Source organism: Camelus bactrianus, chromosome 8 (assembly GCF_048773025.1).
Source record: "Camelus bactrianus isolate YW-2024 breed Bactrian camel chromosome 8, ASM4877302v1, whole genome shotgun sequence".
In the NCBI taxonomy this organism is placed as follows: Eukaryota; Metazoa; Chordata; class Mammalia; order Artiodactyla; family Camelidae; genus Camelus; species Camelus bactrianus.
The window spans coordinates 61,260,714-61,286,833 of NC_133546.1; the positions used below are offsets into that span (position 1 = coordinate 61,260,714).

General features: G+C 42.0%; 2 protein-coding genes across 4 annotated transcripts in view; both read right to left on the minus strand.

Annotated features, from left to right (window-relative positions):
* The window catches only part of CFAP206 (cilia and flagella associated protein 206), a 48,315-nt gene extending 41,737 nt beyond the window's left edge, over positions 1-6,578 (minus strand). For all 3 annotated transcript variants that reach the window (XM_074368651.1, XM_074368652.1, XM_010948959.3), the window contains exon 1: positions 1,545-6,578. The gene's annotated coding sequence lies outside the window, so the exon portion shown is untranslated. The remainder of the gene's footprint in view (positions 1-1,544) is intronic.
* Positions 6,579-6,723: 145 nt separating this feature from the next.
* Positions 6,724-26,072, minus strand: C8H6orf163 (chromosome 8 C6orf163 homolog). Its single transcript, XM_045512160.2, has 5 exons — positions 24,075-26,072; positions 20,684-20,778; positions 18,985-19,092; positions 14,205-14,407; positions 6,724-8,607 (listed from the first exon to the last, which is right to left on the minus strand). The coding sequence occupies exons 1-5, from the start codon at positions 24,220-24,222 to the stop codon at positions 8,178-8,180; spliced, it is 984 nt and encodes a 327-aa protein (XP_045368116.2). The 5' UTR covers positions 24,223-26,072; the 3' UTR covers positions 6,724-8,177.
* Positions 26,073-26,120: the final 48 nt, after the last annotated feature.

Consider the following 26,120-nt stretch of genomic DNA (forward strand, 5'->3'; position numbering starts at 1 on the left):
TTGTTAAAATAGAAAGTCATTCTCTCTGAAAGCTACTGTGTTTTTTCTTTTCAGGTTCAGCAATTTCCCCCAAAACCCAGTATTTTTCACGTTTCCTTTTAAAGATTTTTATAACCTATCCTGATGATCTTTTATAAATAGACAGTCTTTTTTTTCCTTATAAGACTCTATATTTAAATAGAAATAAATGTATATGGTAGCAGAAATACTATATTAAGTCTATGTGAAATAGGGACCAGTGAAGCAAGCTAGGTGGTCTTGGCGCTGGGCTCATGGAGGGTGGGATGTGTCCCATCTTCCTTTGCAGAAAACCTCAGCATGTCCCTGAGAGCGCCCCTAGTGGCGACTAAGCAGGAATGCAAGCATTCCTAAATCAGGGTCCCTGATGCTATTCTTTGAGATTAAAGAAGGCTAAGTACTCAGTAATATTCCTCAAGTTCAGTTCCTGGTCTCAATAATATTCAAGCTCAGTACCTATGCCTCATTGGTTAAATCTTCAGAAATATAGCTTAGGAGTAAAAGCTGGCTGATTTGTTATGCATTAAAAACCCCCAAATCTGTCCTCTCCTCTTCAACATCCCCTGCCCTCCCTGACCCTCTCTCAACTCCTGTCCTGCTCCTGGCACACGTAAATATAGCTAAGTGCTCATTTAAGGTTTATCACAGTCTGAGGGGCAAACATAAAAGGATATCCTCAATCCGATTTATTTAAACATTCTCAAATGGCTTCTAATACTTCAGCAGTTTTGTTTTTCCTTTGTTTTTTGTTTTTACTTTTAACCCTTTGATCCACTTGGAATATATTTTGATACATTACAAGACAGGATTCAATCATTTCTGACCTTAATGACTATCTAGTTACCTCCAAACCATTAATTAAATAAGGTATCTTTTTTCACTACTTCAAAATGCCATTTTTGCTATGTGCTAAATTAGTAAGTGACATTAAAGAGATTTGTATCGAATATTCTATATTTTGAAACAGTGTCCCAAAGTTTTCCCTATTACATTTTATTCTCAAATTCTATTCTGTGCCACTGATTCTTGTGTTTATTTATGCCCCAGGACTACTATTTCAAGTTTCTTATGGCAAACAGTGAAAAGGTTAGTGCCCCATCATTGCATTTATTGTCAGAATTTCCCTAAAAATTCTTGCTGCTTATTTTTCCACCTGAAATTTAGAATCAGCTTGCTACTCCCTCTCAAACAATGCTAACACCACGATCAAAACAACAGTAACAGCAGACCTGTGGTCTCTCTGTGGGTTCCTATTACATTCCTAGTCTCCAGTTCCAACCTTAGCTATTGCCTTCAGCATAACGAAATCACTGAAAAACAAAGTCTTTTCCTGTTTTGTCTCTAAGCTAATTCTTTCTGAATTTCTGGTGGCAGGGGCAAGCATCATTTCATCTTGATGGCGGCCTTGGGCTGTTGTTCTGGGCTCTGAGCCCCAGCAATCCTGATATCCCCCTGTGCTTTTTTTTCTTACCAGTTCATGCTATAGCATAATTTAAAGCAGTGTGTTTGAAATCACAAGGACTTACCTTAATACATCTTTTATGAACTTCTTTTACATAAAGTCTTATAATCCTGAAACAATCTTGCAGTCATTTCAATTCAATCTGAAGTTGTGATCCCGCCCTTTAAACTTGTAAGCATACTGTCCACTTGAGTTCTTAAATAGTCAGACACACGACCGGTTTCCATGCAACCACTCAGGTGAAGTACATACTCTATCTTGAAGCTTTCTGTTCCTCAGCAAAGTGTTTAACATCTGTAGTCAATAAACATACTCCACAGGGGTGTCAAGAGAAAAAATGAACTGAATAAAACACTTTTAAAATAAATGGCAGCAGGCATCTCATAAAATTAAATTTTTAAAAGCTAAAATAAAGTCCTGCCCACCATTTTGACTAAATATATTTTAAAATCTATAAGCAGTGGATAAACTATACTTCACATCCATATATATATATGAACCCATAAAAAGACTGAAGACATAAAAATTAATGAAACTGGTGCATTCTAAAGATTACAATCAATGGCTCTAGGATCTGCATGAGAAATACAGAGCCATTTATGACTTGTTGTCTCATTTTTGTAGGGATGAAAAATAGTAACAACTGACAGTTGAAGTACTTTGTCTCAGGTGCCAGGCTAAGCATTCTACTGAATCTTCACCAAGACCCTATGGTCCAGGTAAAATTATCATCTCCATTTTCTAGATGAAAAAAAATCTGAGGCTGAATAAACCAAAGCCAGCCAGGTATCAACTGGTAGACTAGGACTCACCCTCTAGGAAGCTGGACTTAGCCCACAACGCTGCTACTATGCACACATGAGAAGCTAGAATGGGAGCACATGTAGGGCAGTTCAATATAACATGAATTAGGAAATGAGCTGTGAGCCTATTACTGCTGCTTCTCCAGTTCTCGACAGTATTAACACATGCACTCACTATCTTTCTGTTCACTTCGCTAACGTTTTAATGGAGGTACTGGGGATTGAATCGAGGGCCTCGTGCATACTAAGCATGCACTCTGCCACTGAGCTACACCCACTGACTTTTCTAAGAGTAAGGACCACTACCTATTTCACGTACCAAGAACCTGAGCATCTGACACAGCAGCAGATACACAGTAGGTTGCTTCCTGGTGCATGCTGAATAAACAAAATCAATAATTAATATCCCATATAGCTCTATGACTTCTAGAGATACAGGTTCTTTAGAGCAGATTGTAGAGCTTCTAGAGATGCATAGACTTCTAGTTGAAATGTACAACTCTATGGATAATTTTATTATGTAATTAAATAAGATTTCTTCAAACGGGCCAATGAAACAAATAGGCCTCCTTGGAACACTGAGTTGGTGGGTGAGTGGATGAGAAATACTTGCGCATAGAGTGATATGTCAAGGACACTACCTGGTCCTGGAGTTTGTTATGGGTGCAGCAGAGAAAGTTCTCTATGGTCTTAAAGTCCAGCAGTGGAAAATAGACATCCAAAGCAGGTAAGAGGGGAAAAAAATGCTATGAAAAATAGGAAATACCACATGTGGCTAAAAGTAAGGACAAGCAGACCAATAAACTTGGATCCTTGCTAACTTTAGGACCTAACACGCACTTGCTATGTATAGAAGGAAAATTTTAATTTCATTCAATTCAATATGAAAGTATTTCTATTTAGAACTAGAGTAAAAACACTTATTTTCAATCCTGATTTGGAATCAGAGAGCAATGGGTTGATTGTGTCTGCACTTTTCAAACGGAATGACTTGATGAGAATACCTAACCTCAAGTGCCTGAGTTTCTTTACCTGCTTGCTGTGAGGCAGGAATAACGCAGGCGAGGTGCTCACACATTGCCTGGCTTCTGATAACTAGACAGCAAATGGCAAGTTATTTGTTACCTCCTCTGAGTGATCTCAGCCAAGCAGACAGGAGTTTATTAGAGGCAGCAAATGCCAAAATTCTCTGTTCTGTAAACAAACTTACGTTTTGCCAAACAGTGTCTACGTGGTTTCAGTGGAAGCAAGGTCCCCAAAGCTAGAATATGGAGGCTTTAAATAGGTCAAATGGAATCAAAGTCTGAGAAAGACAATACTGGAGTGACTCCTTTGCAACGTGAAGGTCCACTGATTATTAAATAGCATGACATCTGTGCTTTGTGACTGTTGTGGGGGTGAGGGTAGCTTCTTCATCTCTCCTAGGGATGCTCAGCACCTCTTTCCCAGCCCATAGGTCTATTTTCCCTAAAAGCAAGGTTCTTTTTTTGGTGGGATGACTTCTAGAAACTTAAACTGCAGTAATTTCTTAGAGTCCTCAAATTAAGTTCCCAGATGGCCTGTAGGAATTAACATGGCTTCCTAAATACCAGAAACCATGGGAACTGCATGTACTCCTCCAATGTACAGGGAGCATCTAAGACAACCAAGAAAAATGCACTCTTTAAGCTCTTTTTAAAGTAACTCTCCAAAATGTTTACGATTTTAATAACTTATATGGGGCTTAGTATCTGAGGTCCATAGTGGCCTCTCCAGGTATTGTACTCAAAATAATTGGTACCAGGAGAGTTACTAAGAGTTCTCAAGTCAAGTTATACTAAAAATTGGTTCACTCAGTGAATCTTTTTGAAAACAGCCTGATTTAGTTTCAAACAGGTTTTGCTAAAAAACTGGAGTAAGGGTCCCACTGAGATTTCAAAAACATACCTCACTTTCCATTTTCACTTGACTCTTCAATTCTCATCTTTGAGCTACAGGCTTTTGATCCCTCTCCTAAACCCTGAGGAGGAGTCTGTCCTTCTTGACACTGGAATGGTGAGGGGGAGCTCCAGGGGCGCCCCTCCATACATTTATCCCTGGGGCTCCACATGGGGAGGCACCTTCAGCCACATTCAGGGAAGGGTGATTAATTCTTGGCTCCCCTAGCCCATGTCCACAGGAAGAGCTTGTGTTCTACACAGTCATTCAGAATTGCCTGCTACAATTCCAATATATTTTGAAAGTTAGTGCACCCCTGACACCTACTCAGTGTTTACACAGGCACTAAATTAGGCTGATGTGCTGCACTCGTAGAAAACACCCAGGCTTCGCAGTCAAATGGTTTTGTGATTTTTCAACATGTGATTTTACTTCTCTGAGTCCGTTTTCTAATTCTCAAAATGTGGATAACAGGAGGCATGTTATGGGGTTGCTGTGAGATTTTGATGAGACAAGGTTTAGTAAGGAACTTGGAATAATATCTGAGATATAGCAGAGGCTCAATAAATGGTCATTGCTATACTTTCCATTGTTTCTTTTTTTATCCACAAGGATCATCTTTGCTCAGGGCCAAAGAACAAGAAACTGTGGAGAGGCTCCATAAATGGGATACCGGAAATATGAGTGAGGTCTTATTTTTAGTTTACCATCAGCTTTTTCTACTCTTTAGTGCAAATTATCCATCCACTTTAAACTTTAATTCTCAGGGGTACATTACCTGGGAGACATTCAAGCTAGAAAGAACTGTGGGTTGAGGTGATCAGATCAAAGTGAAGGATTTGGGTAAGAACAGGGATGCTGTTTCTTCATTTTGGCCTTGGGACAGGTAGAGCTGACTGAGAAGAGAGGACTGGAGAAGTCCCCTCCCCGCATGGCTGGTACTGACTCTAGGCTGTAAGGTGAGAGGCAATGGGGGTCTGGGATCAGGTCAGTCTGTCCTCACAGGATCCCCTGTGATCACCCCTACAATGTGAGGGCTGATTAGCACGTTGGGGGAGTGGGTGGGGAGCCCTCTGGTGGGCAGGGAGCCCTCCGGGGAGGTCAAGCTGGGATCAGGACAGTGGTAAGATCCCCAAATCTTCCCTTCTCAGAAGCATGCAGATTACCTTAAAAATCCTAAGGAAGGTGTTGTTTGAGTTTAGGGTGGGAGCAGAGGGTGGAGTACAAACAAGGAAAATACTAAAAACATGCATAATTTAATTGATTCCAATCTGGCTGAAGACTGAGAAGCTAGGTGCCTCTTTCCAAACCAAAAATAAGTTGCCTGCTTCCTTTTTGTTACTCACTGTGTCACTGATGCCAAAAGAAACACCTCAACTGTGGCCAGGAAGTGAACTGTTCAGAAGGCAGTTTCTTTCCGCTCCCATATGTTGTGTGCTCAACTGTGAATGTAGTGGACGACTCCAATAACTCAGACACCACAATTCTAGATACAACTTCCTTCCACTTCTACAAGAGAAAAAAACGATGCTTGACATGGACATACCATGTCTCTCCAGTCCTCATCACAGAACCCATGAAGACACACACGTGCAGAGTCAACAAACCAGGCACCAAAGCCTTTACATCCAGCTGAACAAAATAATGATGAAAGGCATGGGCTGAAGACTCACTCTCTGGATTTGAAACTGGCTCTGATGCCTACTTGCTGTGTGACACTGAGAAACTGACTTAACCTGTCTGTGCCAATGTTAATGGTTCCTAGCTTTCACAGACTGCTGTGAAAATGACTGAGTCCACTTGCGTACGTGTGCCTGGCACATGCTAGCACTCCCCAGTGTCAGCTGCTATTCTTATCTATTCAATTCTGAAAAACTCAGGTCTCTCTCATGCATCCAACTGCCCGTGCCTTGCAATATTTTGAATTCCGACTCTGTGTGCCTGGGGAAAGTTATCGAATCTTCCTGAGCCTTGGTTTCCCACCCCCATAAATTGGGGACAATGATAATAACTTTCAAAAGGTGCTGTGAGGATTAAAAATTAACGTTTTTAAAGTGCTTCACGTGTAGAGAAAAGAGATCTCTCTTAAACTGTTGGTGGGAATGTAAATTGGTGCAGCCACTATGACAAACGGTATGGAGCTTCCCTAAAAAACTAAAAACAGACTTACCACATGATTCAGCAACTCCACTCTTGGGCATATGTCCAGAGAAAACTCTAATTCAAAAAGATATATGCACCCTAATGTTCATAGCAAGGCATTATTTACAACAGCCAAGACATGGAAGCAATCCAAGTGCCCATCAATAGATGACTGGCTTAAAAAGATGTGGTGTACATACACAATGGAATACTACTCAGCCATAAAAAAGAATGAAATAATGCAGCACCATGGATGGACCTAGAGATTATCATCCTAAGTCAGTCACACAGAGAAAGACAAGTAATATATGACATTACTTATAAGTGGAATCTAAAAAGTAATACAAATGGATCTATTTACAAAACAGAAACAGATTCATAGACACTGAAAACAAATTTATGGTTACCAAAGAGGAGAAGGGTGGCGGAGAGATAAATTAGGAGTATAAGGTTAACAGATACACACTACTATTATAAAACAGATAAACAGCAAGGATTTACTGTATAGCATAGAATATAGAGAACTATATTCAATATCTTATAATAAGCTATATTGGAAAATGATCTAAAAAAATTATATATATACACAAAACTGAATGACTTCACTGTGTATCTGAAACTAATACAATATTGTAAATCAACTATACTTCAATTTTAAAAAAGTGCTTCACCCATGTAAACACTTTAGTACATAGTAGTTTTTATCATTTGTCAAAAATGCAGTAACAACCACCCCTCCCTGCCTCTCCCACTGACTGCTGTGAGAAAAATGTACTGGAAAGAGCAGGGTAAAGCACTGGGTTAAGTGCTCTTACTTCCGGCCCAGAGGCAATCGAGGAGTATGGATGGCAACAGTCCTGCAGCACCAGAAACCCTAAGAGAGTGCGGACCATTCTGCAACCGTAAACAAACTGCTGACCTTCCCACCAGGAAACCCCAGACCCGGCAGTGTAAACAAACTCCCTCAGGCTTACCTGAGAACAGCACTTTTTAATATAGTGAAAACTGCTTCCCAAGTACTTCATTTTAAAGCCAATTTTAAAGTGATTAATAATTTAAGGATGCTACATTAAAGTGGATAGATTTTTTGGAGAGGTCTTTTACAACTTGAGTCTTCTTCCATTTTAATTTAGTAGATGTTGACATGTGTTGGTCCTGAGCACTGTGGTACATAACAATTTTCTGTATTTTGACCCAAAGGAGATGAGTTCAAAGCACTCCCAGGCCTGGGTATAAACACAAGAGGACTCCCCATCCCTCAGGCAGGGAACCTGACTTCTAAAGACATATTTTTCTTTCACAGATGGCAAATATAAGTGAGCCTTTTCTGAATTATATTATACAGGGTTCCCAGAATTTAAGTTTTATCCTATTAAAATTTGAGCAACATTGCTTTTTTCCCTACAATGCTATTGCTGTTCACCAAATAACAATTTCTAGACTGGATTCCTAGAAGTCCTGGAAGTTGGCACACCTCTCCGCAATGGGAACAATCTAAGATCATGCCCCTGTACTCGTTTTCAACTGCAACAAATACTAAACTACGTCTGATGTAAACATGAATAAAGCCAGATATGGAAGTTTGCTTAAACTTCTTCCAAGGGCCCTTCCTCCCTCCTAATCAAACAGCCTCCCCACTGTTATCTCTCCTCAGTTAGACTTGGAACTCATTGTTGCCTGGAATGTACTTTCGAATGTTTTGGTTTTCCACCAAAATGTTTACAGCTCAACAGTTCCTGTATATAACCCGGGGGTCAACAAATGGTCTTTGAGTGAATTTATTTAGTCTTTAGAACAATGCCTTTTGTAGTGAAATTTCAGACAAAGACTTCTAGTCAAAGAGTTGTTTCATTCTCCTGAGGAATAAGACTGGAAGGTGTTTTCTTTCTTTCGGGCAGAAGGAAATCTGCATGCCCCGGCGAGAGCTTAGGAAACGTATAATTGATGTATTTTTGAAATGCTGCCCTCGTTTCCTGTAACTCCTCCTCCAGGAAATCTTTCCAATTTGTCATAATTCCCAGCTGTTTCGCTATGGACAGCAGCTCCCCCTGCGTGCTGACCAGTTTATCCGTCACGTTTCCAAGGGCGGCCTGATGTGTCTTCTCGGCCTCCTGAAGCACTGCCTGCACCTCCTCGTGCTCCTGCCTCTGAGCCATGCAGTAGTAGGCATTCATTTCATGCTCTTTCCGCTTTATCAGTTGGCTCACATTCTTCTGATCCTTAACAACCGTGACACCAGTATCCACAAACTCCTCCAAGGCCTTTCTACAAAAAACCCATATGGGTTGAATTAATATTAGATGGATTAGCTGCTGAAAACAAAAAGACTTTGTCTCTCACCACAGACGTATGAGAAATGACTGCGTTGTTTATATGAGTCACCAGTCTGAGTCAGGCTGGCAGAGATGAGCTTTTGGATTAGACGGTAACAATCAAAAAGACACTTTCTAGAGCATGGAAGTAGCACATGGACTTCCCCACTGTGGGCTAGGGTGAGGCCACTGGTCTAGTGTCTGATGCTAACTTCAGGGATCTGAGTTGGAAGAATATGAATGTACAGTTCTTAAAAAATGAAGAAATCGGGTCAGGGTTCCAAACCCCTAGAGAAAGTATTTCTGTATATCAACACAGCTACTTACCTTTGGCCAGAGGGGAGGAAACCTTACTCACAGGCTGAGTTTAACTCTAATCTTGATTCTACCTGAGCGATACTCTGACAGCAGCAGTCTCAAACTTTTTGGTCTAAGAACCACTTTTCACTCTTAAAATGACCAAGAAACCCAAAGATCTTTTGTTTATATGGGTTATTTCTAGTGACCCTAACAGTTTTAGAAACTAAAAAGTCGGACATTTAAAATACACTTGTAAAGTCACATGAAGTATCAATAAATCTACTCAATGTTAATGTAAAAAACTTACCTTTTCTGAAAACTATATTTTCTAAATCAAAAAAACTTTTGGTGAGAAAAGTGGCATCATTTTACATTTTTGGCAAAACTCTTTACTGTCTGGCTTAACAGGAAAAAAAGCTAGATTTTTGTATCGTTTCCATCTGTTGAGCTATCTATCACATATCATAAAACCCTGGAAAATGCCACTATATACTCATGAGATAATGAAAGTGAAAAGGCAAATAACATCTTATTATTATTAAGAAAATAGCTTTGACTTCGGGGACCCCCTGAAAGAGTCTCAGGGACTCTGAGGGGTTCTAGGACCATCCTTTGAGAACCACTGCATTCACAGACCTGTTACAATGTATATAATTATATATAATTTACAGCAGCAAACCATAGTAAATTCTCACCATGCGCCAGGCAGACTGATGAGATTCCGTGCATACACTAACTCAATGATTCCTCAAACAAGTTTATGAGGCAGTGCTATTATTAGGTCAATTTTACAGATGAGGAAACTGAGGCTCAGAGAGGTTAAGTAACTAGCTCAGCTCCACTTAATCAGAAAAAATGGCAGAACAAGTAGAGCACTACAACCCAAGGCAGTCTGGGTCCCTGGCGAAAGCTCGTGGCCCCAGGGTACATGCCTGGTGGGTGTCTCCTGACAACCTCGTTTGAGCAGAGCCTCTAAAGATTTGAGAATTTAAAACCTACAAATGTGGAATTCAAGTATGTATGGTTATAAGAATCCTTCTTTCTGTGCCCCCTAGTCTAATACGGTCTTTCCAAGACTGACCACCTGCCCTCACGCCTGTCCTCCAAGACTGTCTCTGGTTCTTTGAACTTGACTTTCAAATCCGATAAACCTCCCCAACCTTGGGGTAAACACCATCGGTCGTTAGCCTCCCCAGCTGCTGTGCCGCTTTTCCTCATTCCCCTTCCCACCAGCTAGGCCATAACCACTATTAATAACAAGGGTTAACATTTGCTGAGTATGAACTGTGTCTTAGGGACTGTGCTAAGCACTTCACATGCAGTCTATCTCATTTAATTTTCACCACTGAAGCTGGTACTATTTCTTTTTTATTACCTCTTATTATTCCCATGTATCAGGTGAGGACAGTGAGGCTTAGGGATTTAGTTCTTGTTCAATGTCACACAACTGAGCAAGTGGGAGAGTGCCTGCCCTTCAACAGAAAACAGTACCTGCTTCAATAGTGTAAGAGATCACTAGACATTTTTTATCAGGAGGGCAACACAATGAAAATAACATTTTAGAACTGTTATTCTGACAATATCTGAATCTGAGTAGGTTGGGTGAAGTAGAGAGATCAATTTGTACAATTTTGTAATATTCTGAGCATACAATGATTAGGGTCTAAATTAATGATGAAAGAGAAAGGGATAGGAAGAGGGAGAGAAAGGAATAAATCCAAGAAACAGTACAAAGTCACACATGCCAGGATTTAGGGGCTACAGAAAGAAGAGGAATCAGAACCAACTTCCCAATTCTCAGCCTGCATCACAGGAGAACAGAGGCATAGACAGAGTTCACAAGGTGCATCTACACACAGTCTTAGGATTCAGTCCTATGTTTTATAAAACCTTCAGGCTGTTGGTGAGACTGTTAAGGTATTGATCAGAGCCCCAGGGCTTAGATCAGAAAGAACTGGAAGGAGCTTCCTTGAGGCAGCCCCAAATCCCCAAAGAGGAAGCTACACTCCTCTAGAGTCACAGCTCTGTCACCAGCAGGTGGGAGCTGCCTTCCAGGGCGGCCTGGCTTTCTCTGGACCCACAGAGAGGTGTCCATCTGGGGGGCTGACTAGGAGGCCCCACCGGAGCTGATCTCAGGTACATCTGCCAAACAAAGTGTACCTTGAATGACCAGTTCCCACCCTCCATGACAGCCCCCTTGAAACTCCTTACTATCAAAATCTCTTCTTGCTAAAAGGATCTGGTATTTTTCGGAGTGTCCTTTCCAATTTTCCCCAGTTATCTGCCCCAGTGTTGGTTCAGTAAAAATCATCACTTCATTTCTCCAGGGGTGATTCCTAAATTATGAAGGGATCTGTCCCCAAATTCATCAAATGTTCGGAGCAACGTTGGACACAGTCAATCGTTTGCCTGGTGAGCAAATCTGTTTTTCACTCAAACTACAGGATACTTAGCACTATTTTAACCAGCTAAAGCCATTTTGTTTATAAGGAAAATATATCCTGATGTTCTACCTGAGACACTGGGAACCTACTGCACCTGGTCACAGGAGGAGGATCAGTGATACCCTGAGCTGGGGCTGCAGGCGTCATACAGGTCGGGGGGAGCATCCCCAGGAGCCAACCTTCAGCGGCAGATTTTTATCTCAGGGGTATTAACACACCCAACTTCCCCAGGCTCCGCCTCATTCTACTCCTACCTTCCCCCTCCATGTGTTTGCTCATGCTGTTCCCACTCTTTTCAGTCTTTCCCAAATGGGACCTCCACCCTTCTCTCTAAGATCCAACCCAACACCAACTTCCTCCAAGACACCCACCTCACCACACAGTCCACACACTCTTAGCTTGATCCTCCCAGGACTGAGAACTCCTCCAGCCCCCATGTGTTCTTTGCACAAACCCATCTAGCCTTGCTCACATGGACTGCCCTGCTTCAGTTACTTCACATAACATTGAGAAAAGAGCCTTATTCTTCTGTGCTCGAGCTCAGGACCACATCCACAGAGGGTACTGGATAGCACAATGGAAGGTCACAAGCTTTGGCATCATACAGACCAAGGTTCACATGGTCTGTGACCTCCTCTCCCCATGAACTTGGGGCAGGTTGCTTAGTCTCTCTCTATGACTCAGAGTGTTCATCTGAAGCTATGGAGGATGACTGAATCCCCTAGGAAGCAATGTGAGGACTCAATGGGAAGCACAAAAAGGGCCTTGCATGTGCTGGTGTTGAATACAGGGTCACTGTCATCAGGAATTACAGCCACGACCACCAACTCCTGAGCACCCACTCCACTTACGCCTCTGCCTTGGGCTAGAAAACACTTAGAACCTTTCCAGGCAAAGAATTCATTTCTTTTTTAACTTTAAGAGTACAAGGTCTCCTAGATAACCTGTTTAGAATTTAATCACCTCAGTCTACAAAAAAAGTTTTCTGAGCATTTAACAAATGTGTCATAATACGTCAGTGTTCTGAATTCTTAAGTCTTGAGTGAAAGTTCATAGCCAAATAAGAGATCAACAGTGGAATTCTAAACAGTGGCCCTTCTCCATATATTAGTTTCTGCAAAGGGTCTAAAGAGTACTCAAATCTAGCAATGTCTAGAAATGAGATCTGGTGTGCTGCAGCGTGGTTTCAGCTGACTGGAACAAATTTGAACCTTTGATAAATATTTAAAGATCGCCTACCACGGGCCAGGCTCTCTTCCAGGCACTAGGGACACAACAATGAACAAAATGGACATTCTAGTTGGATAAACTCAAACAACAGGCATGGCATCCCCCTAATCTTAAGTCAACCAGTTCAGTGAAAGGTGGCCACCGAAAATCTTCCAACTGGAACCTCATGGAGGGAAGGGCCCAAGGGGGAAAAAAGCAAAAGAGCGAAGGAGGGGGCAGGAGGCTGCAGGTGTGTGTGGGCCCAGAGGTTCCTTCAGGACAGAGCTCCTGCAGACAAAGGGTAGGGAGCAGAGGGAGAGGGAGTCCCACCTTCTACTGCTTTGGACCACAACTCACTAGGGAGTTACTGCCTTCTTGAACCTTCTCCTTGACCTCAACAATGACTGACAGCCTGTGCAAGAAGGGAGGTACCACTGAAATGGCCCCACTCCTATTTACCCGCACCTCCTACAGGATTTTACCTTTGGCCCTGTTCTAAACAGCTCTGACGAGGATGAGTTTATCTGTTAACTATATACCAATAGATTTGCTTGTTAACTCAGGCAGCAAAGCAAGAGACAAGACCTAGACCAGGACGCTCAACACAGAGGTTTCAGTCTGGGCTCTGCTGCAGCAGCTCCCTGAGCTTGGGCAGGTCACTCACTTCATAACTGGCAGCTGAGGTTTTCTCCTGGTCCTGATAATCACTAGGGTCCTGACTGCCATCCTGTTAAAACTAGCCAATTCCATCAAATGTTCATTACACATATAAAATGGTTGGTATTTTTCACCCACACACATATAAATATGATCCAATTTATGTAAAAATTATTTATGATTATGCACATATATAAGGCTGTAAACACATCAACAGGGCATGGAAGGATATAGACCCCATTATTTAAAGTGATTGGTGGGGGAGGGTACAGCTCAGTGGTACAGCATGTACTTAGCATGCACGAGGTCTTGGGTTCAATCCTGAGTACCTCCATTAAAAAAATAAAAATAAAAATAAAGTGATTGTCTTCCAGATGCAGGGAGTGGGTAGGAAGCAGTGACTTAGCAATTTGTACTGTATATGTTTCCATATGTCAACTTCATTTAGAGCATTATGACTGTGTAATAAGAAAAAGACCCAAATAACACATCCACAATAGTGTACGATATGGGTTACGGCATGTGGAGATTAACTTTTATGTGTGTGTGGAAAAATATTTCTTTATTCCTCTCCTCACCTAAAGCTGGAGACAGAGTAAAACACAATTTTGAGGACAACAGTTATTACTTGAGAGAAGAAAGAGGAAAGAATTGTGATTGAGGATGAACACAGCGTATCAGAAGGGTTAGCAATTTTCTGTCCTTTCAGAGGGCTGGGAGATCCTTGAGTATTAGTAGTATTATTTTTTTTAAACACACACACATACACACATTCTACAACATATTGCATATGGTTTTCTATGTTTAATATATGCCATAATAAAAATGCAAAAACACAAAAACTGAGAAATATCCACCTATGTGCCTCGATCTTACGCCTTTCCCCAGGGTGACCTGGACAGAGAGAGATGCTGCTTTGCAGACATGCTGCCTCGAGTACCTTCTCTGGGCCTGGATCTCCTCCTGGGCCGCCCGCCTCTCCTCCGCCCGGGCCTCCTGCACGGCCTGGACCTTCTCGCAGTGGCATTCCATCATGACCCGCTGGATCCTGTGCACCATGCGCTGCTCGGCAGCCAAGTGTTCCCGCTGCAGCTCGTCCTCCATGTTCTGATGTAACTCGATCTTGGTCTTAGCTGCCATTTTCTACAGCAACAGGCAAACTAGGTTTAGATGTTACAGCTCTGAGGGTTTGAAAAAGCACACTAAAAGGTTACTCAAGTCGTAATTAACCTACCCGATGGAAGGTACACTGGTTAAGCCTGATGATTTGAAAAGAGTGTGTAAAAAAAGCAGACTCACAGATCTAGAGATCAAACCTGAAGGGTTACTGGTGGGGAGAGGGGAGGGAGAGGGACAAGATGGGTGGAAAAGAGTTATGGGATAGTATGAAATCATGTGTGTGAAACTTCTGAAAATAGTAAAGCACTATAGAATTTAAAGAACCCTGCATTCAATAAAAAATTAATTTTTTAAAAGTAAAGGAATACAGAAAAAATGTGAAAAAAACTGGAATGGAAATCTGTAATATGGAATACTATATGACTATTGAAAAGAAAAAGAAGAAGAGTGTACACTGTATGGAAAGGTTTCATTTATGACGATGCTAGGTAAGCCAGAGACAATCTAGCCTAAGTATGAGTACAGATACTACTGGAAAGGAATGTGCAAGAAGAAAAGGAATTAGGTTACAGGTATTTTTTTCTTGATTGCCCAAATATTTTTGAGTGTTCTATTATATCTGTGATTGGAAATACATAAAATGGTGCTGCTTTAGGAAATCAGTCCTGGAAGATGGCCAAAATAATGGCTATGCCTCATGAGAGTCTCCTGGGTAGGAGGGGGCCTGAGGCTCGGGCAGCACAGGACTGCAGTCACAGGAGCCTGCCTGCCAGTCCCCACTGTCATTCTTGACCATTCCAGCTCATTCACGTTGAGGGGCCCTTCCTTATTTCCAGAGGCAACAGGAACAGGGCTCCACCACTCCAGGATATAAGGACCTGTGGAGGCTTCAGCCAAGTAAAGAGAGGTGGCACTTGTCAAACCAGGACTTGAGGGAAACAGGCTCACAAAAAATACCCTGCATCCTTGGAAATGCCCACTGACAGCTCGGCTTGCAGGCACAGTGCTCGGACCAGCGCTACAAGCAGGAAGAGGCTAGAATCCCTGTCTTCGGATCCACTACCTAGCGGAGGAGACCAACAACCTAATCCTGCCACAGAAACACGTGCCAGAAAGGAGGAGCGATTAATGCTGTCCAGGAGTTTCAGAACTCTCATGTAAAGGTAAATTTGTATCTCTATTTTAGAAATAATGGGAGAATACAAAGAAACTAAGTTATTTCACATGGAGGAAGAATGGCATAGGGAACTATATTCAATAGCTTGTAATAAACTATAATAGAGAAGAATCTGAAAAAGAACATATATATATTTCATATAATATACATATATATCACTTTGCTACATGCTTGAAACTAACACAATATTGTAAATCAACTATAACTGCAATAAAACAAAATTAAAAAAAAAAAAAGATCCAGGAACTGAAAGCAGGATTCTCGCCTGCCAGCTTCTCACTTCATTGCTGGCTGTGATGCGAGGGTCTTTCCAGAGATCCATCAGTTTATTTTCATTCCAGAAACCCCATACAATCTTACAAGACAGTATGGTGAGGTTCCTCCCTCTTTCCCTGACTCACGGCTTCCCACCTGCTCCCCGTCTCCCGGAGACCATCACTGACTGGGGAAAGGAGAGGGTCTGCTATGGGTAATAAGCCAGAGTCCCTATCTTGTAGTCAGAGGCTGTTACTTAACTTCTCAGTGGGTATTTTAACTTCTTACAGATTATTTCAAGTACATTTTCAGCAACTGAGATTGCCACATGGTTGAGCCCTAGATAGATGAAGTATTATCATAATACATTTCTATTTGAATCACAGATTTTTAAAATGACAGCCCAGCCCTTTTAATTTGACTGGCAGCTGAACTAGGATTCAGAGACTTAAACCCAATCCCTCTTTTATGTAATGATTCCATAAAACCGAAATCACTTTACTGCCTCACATAGTATGTCCAACACATATTTAAAGCTACAGAAATCATTCAACGACCTACTGTTTGGCAGTTTTCTTCTTCAATGGAAAGTCTTCCAGTTAAATTACTTTAACTGAAATGCATTTTGAGTGAATCAGCCCCTAGTTTGAAATGAGAGATAGCCTCAGGAAATCCATCGTGTGTACTGTGTGGATGTTTGATAGGCATTTACTACACAACGTCTCCCTCAGGAGAAGCTTCCCTCAGGTCTCAGATGCAGGAAGGTCTGGGCCATCTGAGTGCCTGATTTGTTTTGACCTTATGGACGTGGTGATTCGTGGCATTTTCCTTACTGTGCTGACTGCCAGAAAGCTCAGGGCCCAACTAATGATAACTGCACAGGACCTTGTGGTATACATATATTTTTAAGTTTTAGATTCACATCTGACTTCATTGTACCTCCTACTCTAGTTTTCCCTTAGATTCCATTTTATCATTTACTATTTATATTACCGTATTTGAACAAGAAAATATGAGCACCTTTTCAAAATACTAGCTCTCCACTGGATGAGACCTTGTAACTTTATTTAACAGCAAGTACCTGAGACTTACCCCAAATTCTTAACATCACAGGAGAGCCATGCCTAGTGATATCTATGTATCAGAGTGTAATGCTATTTGGTTCTAGAAGAACTTGGCTTTTTGCTCTCTATAATCTCAAATTTTAACAGGTGTAAGAATCACATGGGCTGCTGGTTACAAACACTGCCATTGATTCTGTAGGTCAGGTGGGGCCCAGGAACCTGCAGCTAAGTAGATGCTAAGGTAGGAGGTTCAAGACACCCCTTGAGGAACTACTCATGTCTATGTCCTGGTACCCTACAGCTGAAATAACCCTACGCATCCCTCTTTGACAAATCTTTGACAAATCACTCCACTACATAGAAAAAGTTTCTGAGACTTTTCCCTCTAACTTTTCCCCTTTAAATTTTCTTAGGACTTTTATTTTAACACTACGTGCACCAATTGTACCCAAAGACTATATGAGGTAAGTCAAATTACTTAAAATAAGACTAGGATGTGACATCCTTGAAACAGGCATCATATCTAAGTTGTCCTTGTATCACTACATGCTAATAACAGGAGTGACATTCAAACTGTGTCACCTCTGGCTGAAGCTTTGGGCAGGGTCCCAGAGCCCCACACCAATGGAAACGGATGACCCTTCAAAGTGCTGGGTTGGGGGAGGTCCAGGGTGACGAAGGTGTTCGGGGGCTTAGGGAGTGGTTATTTATGAACCAATAGAGAAATATTTTACTATTCAAGAACCAGAATGGCCATTCTGGTACCTGCTAGCTGACTGGCAGGCCTGTCCAATGTGCTGTAAATGTCCCTCACATCTGGAACTGAAAGCAGGGACGGGCAGTGGGACACCACAGCCGCCCTCAGGGACCATGGTCACTGGAGCCAAGCAGGGAGGGCCCCACCATCCTGTAGGAGCCCTGGGGTGGACTCCCTTTCCTGCCAGCAAGTTTTCCGAGGACAAGGACAGTCCCTTTAATCTCATCTAGTACAGATCTGAGAAATGGCAGGTGCTCATGGCTGAAACAAGGGACAGATGGGCCTGTGGTCCCTGAACTGTTTGTTAGTTATGTTCTTATTAAATGAGGCCAAACATGGGGTCAGACGTCTGCCACTTTCCCTCCAGCTTCTGCCCATGAATCATCACGCCGGCACTGTGTCTTGTCCTGTCCCTCCCAAGGCCCACACGTGAAGAGTTCTGCATCTTTTTCCTTTGAGGAGATTTTGAACTCAGCTGTGTAAAGGCCTGGGCCTCTGCCTGGCCTAATTTTGCTAATTACCTAGAGCCATGTACTTAAACAGGTTACAGGTTAGAAAATGTTCCCCTCATTTGATGACCTCTGGTCCTGCAGGAAATACTTGAGAAACAGCTCGGGGGTCCCTCTCAGCACTGTTTAGGAAATTTAGGAAAAAGGATACAATCAGAGAGCCCAGAAGAAGGGAGAGAGGAGCCTGCTTCCTCTGTTCAGCCTCTGCTTTTGCAGTTACGAACTCAAGGCACCGTACTGGCACTGGGACAAGGGTGGTAGCAAGACAGACACGTCTCTTGGAGGCTGCAGGCATGTGGCCATCAGACATAATGAGTCATCCTCCAGTCTATTTACTGATCCCAGTGATGGGTGGTGACTGCCAGGAAAGAGGATGAGGTGACAAGGACAGGGCATGGGGGCAGGGCTGTTGGGTAAGGCTTCCCTTGACCAGAGATGTTTGATGTCTAATGACATGCAGGAAGAACATTCCAGCAAAGTCCCCAAGGCATGAAAGAGTATGGTGCGGACAGGTTCGAGGACCCAGAAGGGTGGTGAGAAGAGGGAAGAGCCAGTGGCAGGAGATGTGGGGTCCGCCAGGTACAGGTGGCTCCTTCGTGCCTTGGAACCTCATAAAGATTTGGGTTCATCATGTCAAAGGGATTCTCCTGCATCCATGTATCACTGCCACCATGGAGTCCAGCATCTCTTCCATGAAAATCACAGACCTCCCAACCCACCTCCATAAAACACCCACCTAGACTTTTAAGTATGATTGTCTTCTTCTCCCATTCCCCTGCCAGAGCTTTCTACTATCATAAGCACGTCTAAAAAGACAACGAACAAGCCACTATAAAAACCTGTAAATCTTTTTGATGTTCTTCTTCCAGGACCTGAATTCTCATTTTGTACATGTCCTTTGCTTCTTTGAGGGCTTTCTTCACTGCTTGTCTTTGGCGTTCATCAGCCTTGGAAAGAAAGAGGAGTCCATTTATTTATTAATATGTCAAGTTTTTTATGTTTAATGAAAATGAACAACCACTGTGGATCCCCTGATTACTGGCTCCATTCCATCTCAAACCTCCCTTTGCAAACTGGCTGCCTCGGCCAGAGATGCTGTAACTCAGCCCAAGCCTTGACTAATATCACTGTTTCAGGAATTGCTAATGAGAGCTTTACTGTAGGCTGCTGGGTTGTCTTTTTCTTTGGCACTTTATTTCTTGCTTGATTGACTATGAAAGTAATGTATGCTAATTGCAGAAAATCTGGAAAATACAGAGAAGTGGAAAAATGCCAAAGCTAGAAATTGCTGCGAAGGGAGGCTTAGTACCATCCCAGATCCCCTGTACCATGTCTTCAGAAAGACGTTTCATTATCTTATTTGAAGAGAAAGCATTCGATATACTTAAGTGGCAGATTATTCACAAAAGCATTCCATTGTATTAGGGTACATAAGTAACAGTTCACAATCAATTTCCATTTTATTATTATTGATAAGGAGAAATGACTACTAAGATTTTATACGTATTACCCTTTGCCTTGGAGCATTTTGTACCTTCAAAGTACTTTCATACCAAGCTCTTGCTGGGACTAATACCAGATAATTCCAACACTCTTTGCTATGGTGTCTATTTTATGGAGAGACCGAGAAATAATGTTTAAGCGCTGTGGCTTGCCCTGCTCTCAGGGGACGCTGATTCTCTTTAGGAAGTCATGTATGGTGTTCTCCCTCCGGCTGGAGGAAATGGGGGTTGGAGGATGAAGATCCTGCTTCTCTTCAGTGTCTGGGATCTGACCATGAGCCCCAACACACTCGAATTGCCTTATGGCCCTCAGTAGTCATGTGGACCAGGCGTAAAGGACTCTGCAGTAAAGGGGAGCAGGGAGAGAGGGTGAAAAGGAGTCAGCTATGATGCAGCATTTGGGGACAAAGGGCAGTTAAGGGTACTACACACTGCACAAATGGATGGTCTACATGTTAAATATGAAGCAATAATAAACAATTAACAAGAATGTCTTCTTAGAAAAGTTTTAATCCAATGAGAATAAAGGCACAGGAGTCATCCACACATAGGGGCAATTTAGAAGGAAGCTCATAGCGGGGAGGGTATAGCTCAGTGGCAAAGTGCATAACTAGCATGCACAAAGTCCTGGGTTCAATCCCCAGTGCCTCCATTGAAATAGATAAATAGATAAACCTAATTACATCCTCCCTCAAAACAAATAAACAAACCAAAAAAAAAAAAAAAAAAGAAGAAAAAGAAAGAAAGAAAAGAAAAAGAAACAGAAGTAAGCTCCTGACAATGCCTGCTTCATCTTAAGCACGTGCTCTATGTGGGCATGTTATTTCATCAAACCCTCTCAACAATTCCATAGCGTGAGTATTACTGTTTCTGTTTTACATTTGAAGAAGCCAAGACAACAGAATTGAAGAACTTTCCCAGGGTCCCACAGAGAGCCAGCATTCAAAGTCAGTTCTGCCTGACTTGACCATTTCTGACAACTCTGAAGTCAAAAAATTGGAAAGATGCATTTAGGTCGACTTCCAACCTCTTTTACCTGAGCCCATATTTCAGCTTCTGCTTTTGCAATACGTTCTTTGAGCACAGCCTCCTGAAACTGCTCTTCCTTATTCAGGATATCTGTCCCGATATCTGTGTATTTGAAGAAAACAAATGATAAATATCCACAGACTGTTTCTTGGCTTTCCTTTTCACTGTTATTGAGTTTTTTTTTATTGGAGTCATCTGAGATATACTCTTTAGGAGATGTCAATCTTAAAAGATTCAGGCAGAGGGGTAGGCTTTTCCCTAATGGTTAGGAAGGAACTCATGGCACTGTTAGGCCCGGATTCATCACCTCCGGTCCACATGGAGGCAGCTGGGGGAGTAAAGTGGCAGAAAGGAGTACACACTGTACCCACAGAGTGGTGAGTCCAGCTCCTCTCTCCCTGCTCCACTCTTGGTGCTGGTGTTAACCACCACCAGGAAGGCAGCAGCAGAATGCTTTCTTTAATAAGCTGTGTGTCTCTTTAGTGTGTAGGTCTTCATGGAGTTAGCTGCTTCAGTTGTGGAGTGAGTTAAGAGGCAGGAGTTTAGCACTTCTTTAGCAATGATCTCATTTAATTTCCAGCTAATAATATCCTCATATTATCCTCTCCACCCAAGCAAGAAAATAAAAGCCTGAGGAGGTTCAAGGACCACATGCTATCAGAGAGCTGGGGACAGAGCTGGACTGAGCTCACTAAGCTGGGCCCAGGCCTTTCTCCAACTTCTCCTGCCGGAGTGGATTGTGAGAGGCGGCTCACGACCTGCGTGGGGATGAGAGCCCTCTGAGTGCTGACATCACACACACCGTGATCTTTATCTCCAATTCAAACTATGACAGTAATTAGTCTTTGCTCCATTCATTGCTCACATCTTAGATGCACTGAATTATTAACTGTGTGATTAGGTCTTGATGACCAACTTCCTAAAATTAAAATTACAAATCACATCTCAAACTGTAGTACATCTCTCATGGTGCCTCACTTGGTAATAAACACAGATAAGACACTGGGGACATACATGTTTGTCTGACCAACACCTTTTCTGCCCCTCTGGGAACAGGACCCATCTTCCTCAAGAACTCTCTCTCACCTCCTCTGGGACTGCCAATTGCAACAGCCAACCTGCTTGGTCCAGCACATTATCCCCATCCTCCAGGCCCCATTAAATGACCCAGGATTGGGCACATGCTGGAGGATTTTAGAGATAGCTGTAAGGAGAACATGGCTCTTCTTCCTCTAAGGTCTCTAAGCTGGAGGTGTTAGGTGATTAGAGTTGTTGGAAGCTACTTCTACTCCTTTCTCAGCTGCTGGAGCAAGCCTGGCCGCAGTAGTAAAGGATTAAGCCAGCTCACTAAGAGAGCGGGTGTGGACAGATTTACAGCCCTGGTGCCAGGTCCCCCTGGGGTTTCTCTGTTAAAAGGATCGAGAAATTCCCTTTTATACAATCTAGTCTGAGTGGTGTTCTTGTCACCTGCAACTGAAAGTCCACGCTTGGTGCCACTGAGAGTCTTTGCTACTAGATTATCAATGAGTCTAAAAACATAAGGCAGTGAATACCATGAGAGGGGTGGACACGTATTGCACAGGCTGAGTTGTGTGGGCATAATTATGAAAGATCTGGGAAGAAATGTGACGAAGCAGGGACCATCAACGTGTTGTGCTTCGTAAAGACGTGATACAAGTGTAGGCTGCTATTACCTTTTTTTTATACTGAAGTCCCACTACTTTATACTAGTTGTGCTCAACCCTGATTGTACAGCAGGATCCCTGCACAGCTTTCTAAAAATGCACACGCTGAAAAAGGAACAAACTATGCACACAAAGAACACCACAGATGGATCTCAAGGGTAGTATGCCAAGTGAAAAAAGACAGTTTCAAAGCGTTACATCTGTCGGATTCTATTTCTATGACATTCTTAAAGGGCTACAATTACAGTGATGGAGAACCGAGTAGAGTTTCGAGTTATGGGGCGTTAAGAGATAACATGAGGCAACTTCTTTATAGTGAAGAAACATTTCTATGTTCTGGTTGTGGGTGATAGTTACCTGAATCCACATATGTGATACATTTCATAAAATTATACACCAAGGAGAAAAAGTGCATGTAAGGTCTGCACCTGAATTAATAGTATTGTTCCAACCCCAGTCTCCTGGTTTTGACAATGCACCAGCGTCATGTAAGACGTCAATGAGAGAAGCTGGATGAGGGGTACCTGGGAACTCTGTTCTATTTTTAAAACTTGTCAGCCTTCATCTATTTCCAAATAAAAATCTATTAAAATACGTTTTAAAATATTTAAAAATTAAAACACACACACATGTGCTGAGGCCTGATTGTGAACATTCTAATTTAGTGGGTCTGCGTTAGATTAGTATTACATCCAATGAGACTGTGGATTTAAAAGCTCTGTAGGACACTGCTGGGTTGAGAACTATTGCCCTACGCAAAACTCGTTAGCATTTATACAATATGCTTTAATTTACACACTTAATGTTTGGATTCAGATATCCTAGAAGGCATAAGGAATCAATCGATAGAAGTATATCTAAAAATTGAGATCCGTTGTTCTGGGTGTAAAAAGTTCATTTAGAGGTTATAATGAATAAGTCATACTGAGCATCTATTCAAAGTTAAAAATCAGTAATCAGCTTTGGTACTGATATTTTTAAGGGAAGATCCCAATTTGATCTCCTCTGCATTTTAGTTTTTCCAAAACTAAAGTTCTCTACTCTCTAGCTTCTTATGTTTTCAAAGATCAGAAGTGAAATTTAATCACCACTCATTTAACACAGCAGAGGAAGAAAGGATCAGAGAAGCATTTTGAAAGTCCTTAGAAAACACTTCTAAGGCTTAAAGTCACACTGAAAATATCTGACAGGAATGAGGAGAGAAGGAAATGTGTAATCACAACTTGATCTGCTTATTAGAAGTGCACTAATAGTACCTATTCTCATGTCATCTGTATCTATCTACTTTCATGTCACCAGCTACTAATAAAGACTATAGTTTCTTTCAACCATTTATTAAGGTGTTACTTAGAGATATTTCCTCTCCCATGTGTATGGGCAAGGGCAAAAACAACTCCCAGTTATTATTATGTGCCAGGCTTTAGACTAGGGACAAATATTTCATTAAAGCCTCATAACATACCTGCAAGATAAGTATTAACATCCTTATTGACATATAAGGAAACTCATATGCAAAGAGTCTAAGTATCCTGTCCAGGGCACATAAGTAGTAAGAAAAGCCAGATTTCAACCCATATCCTTCTCATGTCAAACAGGCACCCCTGCAGGACAGGCAGCTTTAATCAGGAGAGCCAATAAAAGTCTATCTAACAGGAAGAAAGACATACAAAGCTATGAAAATTTAGAACAAAGGGAAACAGCAAAGTCACTTACCCAGTATATCTTTGTGAGTGTAAAAGCGTGTCTTAAATGGCTTATATTCATGGATCCGTTTGAAGGTTTCCCCAAAAGGGGCTGGTGGAATTATTTTATTACAAACAGCACAGCAAACAAAGCTTGTGTAATTCGGAGTTCTGATCATAATTAGATTTGAAGTATCTTTTACTATGTACAGTTAAAACACTCTAAAGAACAGAAAAAGGAGTTTGAAGAAAAGCTAGAAGTTTAAGAAAGCTGGAAGAGGTTCAAGGTTTTAGGACAATGCTAGAGGCTGACAAGGATGAAGTGATTCTCCATGACGAGGGAGTGGTTACATGCCTAACATCAGAGAGCGGTACCGAAAGCCTCTGCCATATGAGGTGTGGGCACTGGGTTTGGGAAGATCTGAGCAGGTGCTCCCTCCCAGACTCTAGATTACACTGTTAACTTACTTAGCAACTGTTGCTAGGCAAGACAAGCTTTGCTCATAAAAGCAACCAGAAATAACAAGAGGGAGCATGGTACAGCTGTTCATTTCCCAGACACTTGCTGTATTAGTTTCCTATTGCTGCTTTAACAAATGACCACACAGTCAGTGATTTAAAACAATACAAGTTCATTCTCTTGGAGTTCTAGAGGTCAGAAGTCCAAAATGAGTCTTACCGGGCTAAAATTAAGGTGTATGCAGCACTGGTACCTTCTGGAGGTTTCAGGGGAGAATCTGTTTCCTTGCCTTTTCCAGCTTCCAGAGGCTGCTCACATTCCTTGGTCCATGGGCTCCCATCAATGTTGCCTTTCTCCCACTCATGGTGACATCACTTCTTCCTCTGATCATCTGTCACCCTCTTATAAGGACCTTTGTGATTATATGAGGCTCTCCCAGATAAAGGATAATCTCCCCATCTCAAAATTCATCACTTTATCACATCTCTCAAGTCCCTCTTGCCATCAAATGTAACACATTCCCAGGCTCTAGGGATCAGGAGCCAAGTGTCTCCAGGTGGTGTGGGGAGAGAGTAGTGTTATTCAGCCTACTACACTTTCTTTTAAATGGTTTATTTAACAGATTGATTTCCTTTAGGCCAGGAAAAGAGGGAGTTTAATTTTTTTCAAGTTATCTATATGTGTGATGCTTTTGTGCCATGGCAATAAAACTGGGAAATATCACAGTATCTTAAAGGAAAAATTACTTTCATTAAGTTAACACTCAAAATTACAAAGCTTTGTTTTTAAAATCACAGTTAACTCATTTGTTGTCCCTGCTTTAAAATGGGAAGTCCTGAACCATTTTAAATCTCAAGAACCCTCTTGGTGCCTGGGATAGGTGGGTTATCCTACAGAAGGTAAGGCTATATAACAATAAATAAATTCACTGTTTACATCAAGAAATTCTTGAAAACCAACTTATCTACTGACCTGCTTTCTCCTCTAGAAAAATTGCTCTTCTATGAGAAAAGATTACTTCCCTGGGCAGAGGTCACTTGCTGCTTATCAATAGTTTGCTTATCAAAACTTGCTTCAAGACCTCATCGACTACGTTACTAAATTTGCCCAATTTCAGCCAGATTCTTGCATTGAAAGACACTCCTTCTACCCCTTAAACCCAGATTCCAAAAATGCTGTCAGTATCCCGCCCTGAGCACCCCCTTCTTAGACAACTGACTCTGTCAGTGGCCTTTTCCTTTAGACAGCACACAGCCAGGCAGCCGGTGACACTGCACACAGGAAGACTGTGCTATGTGATTTGTAACCACCTCATAAACAGTATCGCAGTCAGGTTACCTGTTTCTAAAATTCAATGTGATTCTTCCCCTGTGCAATTTTTCACAGCTGGGTGCCCTGCTGAATCTTCTGCTACCCTGGACCAGTCACACGTGTTCACGTGGCTTAAGGCTGCCCTCTGTCCAGTTCCTGCTGCCCTTCTTTGCTGCAATAGTCTCTGATAGTTCCCCTAAAATCTCCCCCCACCAAATAGCAACTTATTTTGTTGACTAGTAGGACTCTAAGGATGACAATGTGACATTAAATGCACAAGTTGAAAACAGAAGAATTCTAGTTCTG

Coding starts and splice junctions, on each gene's coding strand:
- C8H6orf163 (XM_045512160.2), bottom strand. CDS start 24,222: ATGATCAGAACTCCGAATTACACAAGCTTTGTTTGCTGTGCTGTTTGT. Junction 19,093..20,683: donor AAGCTGAAATATGGGCTCAG/GTAAAAGAGGTT, acceptor TTTCTTTCCAAG/GCTGATGAACGCCAAAGACA. Junction 8,608..14,204: donor GAGATCCAGGCCCAGAGAAG/GTACTCGAGGCA, acceptor GGTTTTTTGTAG/AAAGGCCTTGGAGGAGTTTG.